General features: G+C 36.3%; 1 protein-coding gene across 1 annotated transcript; it reads right to left on the bottom strand.

Annotated features, from left to right (window-relative positions):
• Positions 1–3197: 3197 nt before the first annotated feature.
• LOC113751496 lies at positions 3198–11019 on the bottom strand. Its single transcript, XM_027295527.1, has 13 exons — positions 10092–11019; positions 7366–9991; positions 6565–7272; positions 6287–6431; positions 5916–6189; positions 5738–5834; positions 5531–5655; positions 5356–5434; positions 5129–5258; positions 4891–5042; positions 4671–4791; positions 4369–4597; positions 3198–3325 (listed from the first exon to the last, which is right to left on the bottom strand). The coding sequence occupies exons 1-13, from the start codon at positions 11017–11019 to the stop codon at positions 3198–3200; spliced, it is 5742 nt and encodes a 1913-aa protein (XP_027151328.1).
• Between the last annotated feature and the right edge of the window lie 234 nt (positions 11020–11253).

The raw sequence follows: 11253 nt of genomic DNA, 5'->3' as shown, positions 1-11253 counted from the left end.
AGCAGGGGAATATATTCTTGTGCAAAAAAAAATGTTGTACGTGCATGCTATTGAAAAGCGAAGGAGTTTTGTTATGGACAAACACTTTAAGAATAAGTTGATTATACATTTGACTGAGCATTAGATATGTAAGTGGATATTCGTCCACCATAAAAATAAAGCGAAAACATATTGTACCAAGGAAAAAGTTTTTCAACTCCATAACTATCAAAGATTAAAACGGCAAACTTTATTTGTGATTCTGGAATGAAGACAAGCATGTCATTATGTTGTAGATGATGCTCCAGAACAAATTTCCTCCAATTTCGTTTTAGTCGATTGCCCTTTATTCCAACCTCAGTGATGCTATGGCCAGTTTTGAGAACTATAGTTGGAGTTCTCTGACCATTTATAAAGTGATTAACAAATCGAGGGAGTTTCTACAAATAAAAGAACGTAAGTCATTTAATAAGGAGAGCAAATTATTTTGTTGGATGAAATCTACTTAGAAAAGGTAGGTAAAAAAAATCGTTACCAAGGAAGTTGGATATGCTGAGTCAAATGGTTGATAAAAGCAAATTGAATTGCATAAATCCTGAGAGAAATTTAGGCTGAGCGATGACGAAACAGGTTGCTGATGAAGCGATAAGAAGGTGGGATCTGATAAGACGAAAGAATGATATTGTAAGATATAGCAAGTGGTATATATAGAATTTTAAATTAGAAAGGGAAACATAATTTGTGAACCTATAGTCTGCTGATGCAAAAGATTTGGTAGGGAAACTGTCCATGGGAGATAGACTTGTTTTTTCAGCTCACAGAAATGAATAATATCGAAAATTAGATCTCCGGCATGGCGAAGGAACAACATATCATGTTCTTTGATAATGTTCTGGTGACAATATTCTATCCATCCTTCTTGAAAGGAGTTATTTGTGACTGAGATAGTCCATCTGTGGAAGCCATGTCTGAAGGTGATCGTATTGTCATCGTGTTGTGTGAGCAATATGTGAAATTCAACAGGTAATGGCTGTATGTTGCATAAAAAGAAAGTTCATGTTTAAACGGAGATTCAAGAATGAATCATGACAAAGATATTAAATGGGAGGCAACTATTATTACCTGTCCTTTGTTCTTGCATGTCATAAGAAAGCAATATGTTTGTGGAGCATTGCCTGTGACGTGAGAGGAATCCACAGAAATCATAGATGTTCCGGCCATGAAGGTTCTACTATTTAGGAAGCAGAAGTAATAAAGTTTGAGCTGTGAGTGGTAACAAAAGAGATTAGTAGCAGAAACCTATTGGTGAAGTCAGGGAGAAATGTAGTCTTTGATGTGCACATATAAAGAATGAATGGAAGGTGGAAGAGGCTTTATATATTTATACTACTAAGTAATTACTGTTGTTTACACAACAAGAAATATAATAGGTTGTTTGTTGGACGAGTATTTTAGTAGTTGAGGGTGTCAGGGCATTTATTGAAGAGATGGGCTTTCTGATGTCTTAATATTATTTGCACTTTTCGTTTTACGTTGGAGAAGTTTTTTTCTTAACAGTTACTTGGCCTTTCACTTGTAATGCATGTAAACTTTGGAAGAAGGTTTTTTGTAATAGAGCATATGATAATGGTTTTGTTTATTTTGATATCCGGATTACTGCAACCTAGTAGGTAATATGAATGGCATCAAACAACATAGGGAAAGGCATTCAAGGGGACTCTGGAGTCCTCAGAGGATTTGAAACTTGGTTGCCAGTTTTTTCTGGGGACCTTCCATTCAAAACTTTACTGCATTCAGTTGCGTAAGAAAAAAACAGTTAAAAAAAGTTGCAGCAATGCGAGGAAATAAGCAAATAGCAAAAAAAACATTAAAACAGGTATGTGATAAAAAAATGGAAACGATTTTAGCTAGCCAAATGATCATATAAGTCCCCCACAGAAAAGTTAACTTCTTAGCAGTAGAAAGGTATTTACAGGAGGAAATTGTAAATTGCAAATTAGCTTAACAAAGCTCGAGCCAGTACAGTATACAAGTTGACTGTGAAGGCTGATTAAGGACTCAGTTGCCAGAAGGTAGACTAATACGCTATTAAAAAATGATAAAGATAAATATTGATAGCTCCGGAAAAATTGAAAGGTTTAGTTTACTTTATAAATAACACGAATGAAATTCAGGCACTACAAAGATCGAGGATAAAGAATCAAGTGAGCAAGAGGACTATGCGGATTAGGTTGCTATCAGTTAACTAAACTTGTCCTAAAAGCTGCATAAAAAAAAGAGGACATCGTTGATCAGAAGAACTCTGTGAATCAAGGCACATTTCAGATCACTCCTCAAACATGAAGTGCTCTGTACTGAAAATCATCATATGAAGGATCCACTAGGTAAGATTTTCTTGCTATTGAGTACAACATTTTCATGGAGTATCCGACATTTAAACAACGGGAACACTCCAGCTAAAAGCATAGATATCATTTGTTTGTTATATCTGTGAAGTGAAGATATGTAATCAACTTAAAATTGAAAAAAAAACTCAGCTCAATCATCCAACCACAAGCTGAATGCGTTTTATAGTTATTAGCTTTGGCCACACATTTTCATACTTTAACCTGGCAAATTAAGTACGTAAACAGAAAAGAAGACAGTTCATGAAGGAATTAATGATTCTTGGAACAAATTTAGCAAAATGCAGCAGCGCGAATGATTCATAAGATACATGCATCCTATCTGATGAAGACAAAAAATGAATAGCTCTGATCTAGGCTAGTTTTGATTTCTTGGCAGAGTTGCTGGTTTCATCCGGAAAGGTGTTTTCATTGAGTTCCTCTATTTCATAAAACTTTTGAGAAAGGCACTTGCGAATCTTTGAAGGAGGAATAATTTTTTGTGTAAGAAGTAAATCTTGCATTTTATATAACAGCAGTGACCAAATAAGGTATTGTTATAAGCAATAGAAGCTGCAATCTGAACTAAAAAGGGAAGCATTACAAAATAATAGCAAAAGAATTAGCCTTACATACAACTAATACTAAATAAAGCTTCCCGTTGAGGTCAGTACATAAGTCAAGACAAGCTGGTTGATTAACACATACGTACAAAACAACAGGGTTCATGAACAAAATAACAATCCCTGTAAGAAACTTGCCAAAGTTTGTAGCGGTGTAAACCATTCGCAAGACGTATTTATCTTACGAAGACAAAAAATGAATAGCTCTGATCTAGGTCAGTTTCGATTTCTTGGCAGAGTTGCTAGGTTCATCTGGAGAATTGTCGCTGGCTAGCTTGTCCAGTTCATCAAATTTTTCAGAAAGTCGAACTCGAATTTTTGAAGGAACAGGATTTTCTTCTGTAACAAGTTACATAATAAAGAATTGGCTAAGAAACAGCAAGTAAAGTAAAGCAGCGTTAAAGCTAGTGGGAATGATCTAAGTGTCTTCCTTTGTATTATCAGCACCAATAAGTGGAACACAAAATAGGTATTAAAAACATAAGAACAGCTTGGATAAATAAAAAGCTTTTGTTTTTTGTACAGGATGATGCCACATAAACACTAAGAAACAATATTATTTTCCATTGAATGCATTGTGTAGAAAATATTTGAGGCAAATAAATAAAGAAAGAAGTGAAAATCTGGAATTGATACAACAATTTGAATAGAAGGTGAGATGGTTTAAAAAAAATCAGAGTTAAGAGTTTGGTCAAATATATAAGGTTGCAGCAGTTATTTTTTTTTTTTACTGTGTCAGAGAATTCTTTCCACTGAACAAATGTAATTTGGAAGCAAGAACTTTTTGGAGCTTGATATAGGAAACACAGGAAGGTAAAAAAAAAATTTAATAGTGTAGTGAAGGAAATTACAGCATAATTTTTTTTGGTTCTGCTGCAAAATTGAGATATACGTAACTGATTTTAGTAATAAGTGTTAAGCACACCTGTAAATGCAACTACACAAGTCACAGCTATTGTAATGGAAAAGTAATGAAAAAAGATATCTATTTGAAATACAATTCAAAGAGGATGTCTCTGCACGATATATAAGCTCAATGGATAATCAACTATGTTAAGAAGGCAACAGTAAAGCTAAAAGAGAAAAGCTACAAGTAATACTTATAGGTAGTATGTGAAACCAATAAACAGAATATAACTTTAAAATTGAATTGGATTTGGTTTGTAAAGATATACGGAGGGAGAAAGGATCACAATATAAAAAAGTTAACATGCATGTATTCTTGTGGACTTTTCTTGTGTTTTTTTCTCAATTTATTAAAGAAAAATCAAAACATGAGATAAATGCAAAATAAGACTATTAATTGCAGCAAAACTAAACAGTTAAACAAGAAATAATTAAACAGGAAATTAAAATTAAGTTCAGAGTTTGCGTGTACTTACCTGCATCCATCAGCTGCACTGTTGCAGACTGGTCATTAAGCAATGGTAAAGCATCCTTTGTTTGGCTTGTTACCTGAGCTGAACTGGTAGCATCATCAGTTTCATAGTAGTATATAACTGTGTAACGTTGCCTAGCGTCTGCTAGCTGCGTTTGCACTGGTTTTATATGAATTAGAAAAGTCTTTGATTTCAGCTGTTCATGAACAAGCTCAAGAGGGAGCTCAACATTCTGAGAAGGAGGGGGAAAAACATCAACAACTTTATAAAAGGTCTGCGAACAAGTGTTATGGAACAAAACAAACCTCATTAAAATGCTGCAATGCTTCAAGGGAGGTGAATGTTAAAAGTTTCTCAGCTAGTTCTCCAAATATGGAAGCTGGTATAGCTCCACTGTCATCAACTAAATCAACATCATAGCGACATCTGGAAGTATAATAAATATAGAAAGTATTAGTAATGGGCGAATTTATTGTTATAGAGGATTCAGAAATAATTACACAGTGATGACTTATGAACTGTCACCTTGGTACAGCTGGTTGCTTCTCCTTGCACGAGTTGCAGGTAAATTCAACTTGATAATCTGCTGCAGTGGCTCGATAGCAATTCTTACAACTCATATACCAGTATTTTTGGAATATGTGTTCAAAGTAGAAGCGTGCCCTCACCCAAGTTGTCTGCAATATTAATAACCAGAAGCAAAAAATATATAACTACGGCAACAGTAAATTGTAAAGAAAAATGGGATAAGTTGTTTTAACACCTTCTGTGAAGGATTAACATTACAAATCAAGGTAGCTTTTTGATCAACTTTGAGAGAAATTGTAGGGTTATACTTCATGTAATCTCTTTTGTCAAGAACATCTGCAATTATTTTAGAATTTCTGAGTGCCCTGTACAAGGAAAAATTGCAGAAAGAATGTAAGAAGGGTAAATCATGTGCAGCTGATGTTTTATGATATAGAGACAGGATATCGAAGCACGATATACCAGTTCTTTAGCTCCCTTGCTTCCTGTATAGGCGGATCAACAAGTATGACAGAATCAAACCAAGTACCCAATGCAACTCCTATAGAAAAATCATTAATGTTATGTCGACAGACCTTGTGAAAGGTATATTTGACAATGTGAACAAATAATAAAAAAATACAAAAGCAAAAAGTACCATTGTAATTATTCACTTTAATTCTCCGTGCAATAATGACAGGATAGCTGTGAAGGTTAGACAGTAGTTCCTGTCCTTCATTAGCAAGAAAATCATCCCATAAAGACAGCAATACAGTCTGTGATCTGTAATAATTATTAATATAAGTAATAAATAGGTAATAACTTAATTTGGCTTTACGATAAGGATAAGAAATGAGATACTCACTGTTCATCAAGAAGGACAAATTTTTGAACGTTTGATTCTTTTGAGTTTCTATTTAATGTCTTCCTGTCTAGAGCAGCAATCACAACTCCTAGCACATCTGTAAATAGAGAATCAGTATAATGGAAGAAACAGTAATAACATTGTAAGTACAGCGATATGAATCTGCTCAGATATTTACCAACTGATTTATTTCTGTCATCCATATAATGCATCAAATCAGTAAATTTTGTATAGCTGAATTTCACGGGCATGATTTCATTAGCATCATCATTTATATCTTCAATGACAGTTTTAGTGCTGATCACCCATTGGATAGTAAGCTCAGCTGTCTGAAATTTTGCTGGGATAGGTTTGACTTCAGCATTTGTGATCTTGTACTTTCTATAAACACGTAAGAGTGGACTCATTTTAGCAATATCAGCATTGAAGATTATTGCTTCGACTTTTGATCCCTGCGAGATACAATTGGTAAATTCACAATTACCTAAAAAACAGAATATCTTGTTATTACAAGGTAACGTGAGAAAATGGATAGAAAGCTTTACTAACCTCTGCATCATAGAAGATAAATTTTTGCTTCTTTGTTGGTGTTCCCTTCGAGTCAGTGATTTGCTGTTTTTCTTGAACAGTGATGATGCAACTCCAATTCTTCATGAAAGGGACAATATCTCGGATAGGCAGTAAGTTAGTCATTCTGCATGAAGATCAAAATATACATAAGTAAATACAAATAGGCAAGTTAAGTGTAACAGTATATTGGTCAAAGAGAAATAAATTTGTATGTGCACCTCATTCCAATATATAGTTAAACGAGGCAGATTCTTTACTGCTGAGTCAAATGGAAAATTTCATTAAAGACAACATTCCTAGTTTTGCAGTCAATCTTTTTCTCATCAAACGTTCCAGGAACAAGAAGAACCTTAAGTTCAGCAGCAGTTCTAGCTCTAGAAAGTGCGACGTATAGTTGCCCGTGGGAGAAAACAGGTTCACGCAAGTAAAGGCCAACATAGTCTAGAGTTTGTCCTTGTGCTTTATTAATAGTTAATGCAAAACAAAGGCGGACAGGAAATTGAGTTCTTATGAACGGAATCCCATTCCTTTCATTGTCAGAGGTCTGAAGAGGTATTTTTGGGATGAAGACTTTTTTCCCTGCATGAGTGCCAAACACAATTTCTGCAGAAATGATATTCAAGCTAAGTTCTCTACATATCAACCTTGTGCCATTACACAATCCTTCATTAGGATTTAAATTCCTTAAAAGCATAATAGGACAGTTTTTTTTTAGCAGCAACTTATGAGGAGGAAGCCCTTTCGGATTTTGAGAATTTAGAAAATCTTCATAGTCGCCTTGGTGTCGTTGCTCCACAGTACGATCTGAACTGATATAAACATGAACATTTCCAGGAAATTTGTTTATCAATAGCTCATTGAGCTCATCAACTGAGCTATTTTTTGGAGCAAGGATGCATCTATTTATCATCCTATAAGGATCTCTAGAATATAGCTCCAAATCTGGAAAAACACTTTCAACTAACCTGCTTAGAATTATAAATAGCTGTAATCAGTAAAAGGCATAGAGAAAAAGAGGAATTAGATAGATAAGGTGCAAGTGTATGTAACTTGTTAACCTGTTTAAAGATTGTTCTTTATCATAATATGGAATAACTATATCAGGTGATAAAGTGATTTCGCCGTTTGCATCTACGAGTTCTCTTCCCTCGCCTACTCTTAATAAGAACTCAGAAAAAGCAGGATCTAACATGGCTCTCATATTTTGACTGAGTTTCAGCTTGTGTAATTGAGACCAGAGAACAGAGTTAGGAAAGCTTGATTCTATGAGGACTTGCTTTGTTGCTCGCTCAATAACTGGCAAAGTTTGCCGAAAATCTCCACCAAAAACTATAACTTTTCCTCCAAAAGACAAATCAGAATCCATTATGTCTTTAAGCAGATCGTCAAATGCTTCAATAGTCTCTCGCTTAGCCATCGATGCTTCGTCCCAAAGGATAAGTTTACACTCTAAAAGCAACTTGGCAACACTACTTTGTTTGCTGAGTTGGCAAGTTTTATTCTTTGAAAAGTCTAATGGTATCTTAAATCTTGAGTGTGCTGTTCTTCCTCCAGGAAGAATAGATGCTGCAATGCCAGAAGTGGCTACAGCAATGGCAATGTAACCCCGCGATCTTAATGTAGCAAGTAGTGATCGATATAAGAAAGTTTTGCCAGTGCCTCCTGGGCCATCAATAAAGAAAGCTTCACCGTGAGGAGAAAAACATGCAGTAAGAATCAAGTCATAAGCATTTTTCTGTTCACAGTTTAATTTGAAAGAGAGTAACAGATCCTCTGAAGTAACATGTAAACCTCTTTCATTTTCGATCTCCTTTGTCAATCGTTCATGAGAAGGGGAATCGAAATCATTCAAAGGTAATTGGTAATCAGTAATTTTCTTTCCCATCTGCTCCAACGAGCTGTTAATGTCTTGTAGGACTCTTGTGGTGATCTCTGAAGAAGCAAGGGTAGAAAATGAGTATTGGTGCTGATAATCTGCAGAGAGTTCATGGCAGAATTTTTCCCAGAGCAACCGAGGATTTACTGGAGAACAATGAACAAGCAAAGTGGCAAATAGCAATCTTAAGGAAGACGGCATCTGGAAGGTCGCAGCTTCCTGAAGTGTATCCTCTATATAAGTATCGGATTGCAAAAGGCCTAAAGCTAGAGCAGCTTCCCTAAAGGAATTCAACTTTTGATTAGCAACCGTCAAAATGTCATCAAAGGAAGTTGGACCATGAACATGATTTAGAAGAAGTCTCAGGTAGTATCTTTCTCCATCTGCTGGACTAACAGTAACCATTCTACCTATAACTTTTCGACGCTTCCTTTCAGTCCACTTCTTATATTTAGGAGACCAAACAAAAAATTGAGGGAAATCCCTGTAAAGACATCTAAGATTCTGTGCAACCACATTTGTTGTGTTCATATGAAAAAATTCAGTCAACATGGTTTTGGAAAAATCAACCTTTCTCAATAATTGCAACAGGTCTGAATTTTTGTTGAAAGAAACAAACTGTTGGTCCGGCAGATGGATCTGAAGAGTATAGACCGCTGGAGTTATTTCACTTAAGCGGAATTCAAAAATGCGCCAGAATGCCTCAGGGGGTGAAATCCATCTACCTTGCTGAAATTCCTTTATTTCATCAGTGTCATCAGGAGCATGCTGCGAGACGATCTTAAAGCTGATTGAGTCATGTCCTTTGAAAACATACTTATACATGTACTTCACCAATTTAACAGTCGAGCAAATTTCTACATTCATATGGCAGTCAAATGTAGCTAACAGATAGGGACTATAAGACACGACCCATCTGTTATCGAGAGTATGCCTTCGGACTTTTATTTTTCTCCCATCATCCCTCCTTCTATACTGCGGATAACTATCTTCAGCATGACTCGTTTGGACACAAAAACTCTTTGGATAGCGACTTTTACAATGACCATCTTTCATACAAGGACAAGTTTTATCCATAGCACCACAAGGGCCATGAATCATATGCTTTATAACAAGGGAATATAGATGAGGATGCTTAGAACGATCAGGTATTTCAGCACAGACCACTCTATCATATGACTCTGGATTTAGGAGCTTGTATTCAGGCTTCAAAATTAACAGCAAATGCGCATGTGGGAAGCCACGTTTTTGGAACTCAATCACATAGACGCATGCTGCAACTTCTCCAAAGATTTGCTTGTTCAAAACTTCAGATTTAAGCAATTCAAATTTGGCTCTAAAGACTCTAGCTAGAAGATCCGGTCTATCTTGAGGTTTTTCGTGGTACTGTAAATTATCCTGAATTTCCTTCCACGCTGGGTTGCAGGTCATAGTAAGAAAAATGTCTGGTTTTCCATACTTTTGCACAAGGGACATTGCATCAAGATAGCGTCGTCTCATGTCCCTCGGGCCACCTATAAACGAAGCCGGTAATATCGTTCTACGACCAACTTTAGAAGCACTGGTCTGGCCTATAGAAATACTGTCCAGAACTCCTTGAAGAACCTCAGAACGAATGTTGTTTTGTCGGTTTCGATGAAAATCAAGCCTAGACGTCTCAATCTTAACATAAGCATCTACTGCATATTGTTGCAGCAATCTAAGTGAGTGTAACAACATTGATTGATCATCGTCCCTGATCTGAAATCTGTAACAATAGTATTCTCTAGCTGACACCGTGTCTTCTTCAGTTTTTGCACGATCAGCAGCTAGAAAAAAAGGGTGAGCAATTATTTAGTTTGATGATGTTTTACAATGTAAAACTAATGGCTGGACTCAACTGTTTTGAAGCAGCAATATTAAACTTGCCTCTTTGTTCACGATTTATTAAAGCTGATGCGGAATCAATCGAAGAAGGATGAATATCAATATTTTCCTCACAGGAGTCCTCTTTTCTCTTTCTTTTTCGAGTTCTTTTAATTCCAGGGTGCCATCCGCATTCACCTCGGGGAAACAGAATAGGGTATTGCAATGGGTCATAGCAACCATAGTAATGTCTAATTCTATAGCTGCTATTTGAATGCGTATAAACCTGAATGTGAGCTCCCGTATGGCCTGTTTCATCTTGATTTTCAGTCCATATCGCTGCAACTTGGGACGCACAAGGAAGGTTATAGACTCGCTGATCAAGGGTGGGATAACAATTAAGTACAATGTTCAGGCTGTCAATGTTTGGAACATGCCTAAGATTTTTGAAGAACCTAGCATAAGGATTGTCACTAAGAATGCGCATAAGGAGTCTTAATGTGCTTTCTCGCAACTTATCAGAGGCAGCAATCCTCTTTGCTAATTCTTCATCAGTGTCAAAGAAGTACATCTGAATGCCGGATGGTCTATTGTCTGACTGAATAAGGCCATTAAGAAAATGATAAACTTGACCCTGAACACGAAAAGTGTAAACACCTTTTGTGTTCTTTGTTAGTTCAGAATCATATTTAGCAGCAAATGATGTGAAGCCTAAGTTATTGTTGTAAGTGCGAGCATTATTTCTAAAATGGAAGCTTTCCTCATCGCTACCAATGAACAAGCGCTTCAAATCATAAGGCATAGGAGGAGCGACAACAGAAATTTCTCCTCCAGAGCAGCAAAAATTAGGAGGTTCCAAATGGAATCTTTTTGCTCCACAATGGTCACAATGAGGAGCATCAGGCAAAGGCAAAGACACATTAGGAATCTTGTTTATGAGCGAAAGCTGTGGCTGACCACGCCTCCGCTTTCTCCCTGTAAAGTTTTGCATGCGTTCGATGGACAGGCTGAGTTAAGGCTGTGTATAAATAGTGTAGAATGCAGGCTAAACATAGACAAAGTTAAGCAAGAAACAATGCTGAACCTGCATTCTCTGTTCTCGGAGCGGAAGAACTACTACGTTTCTTGGTACGTGTAGAAAGTCTAGATGGCAGATCAAGAGAAGTATTCCTATTATTTTTCCTTCCCTGGCGAGCAGAGTTCGCTGTAGGCTGGTTAAATTGCC

The sequence above is a fragment of the Coffea eugenioides genome, chromosome 11 (genome assembly GCF_003713205.1).
Source record: "Coffea eugenioides isolate CCC68of chromosome 11, Ceug_1.0, whole genome shotgun sequence".
NCBI classification, from domain to species: Eukaryota; Viridiplantae; Streptophyta; class Magnoliopsida; order Gentianales; family Rubiaceae; genus Coffea; species Coffea eugenioides.
The sequence above is the reverse complement of the archived record's forward strand: the minus strand, read 5'-3'. Positions and strand labels throughout refer to the sequence as shown.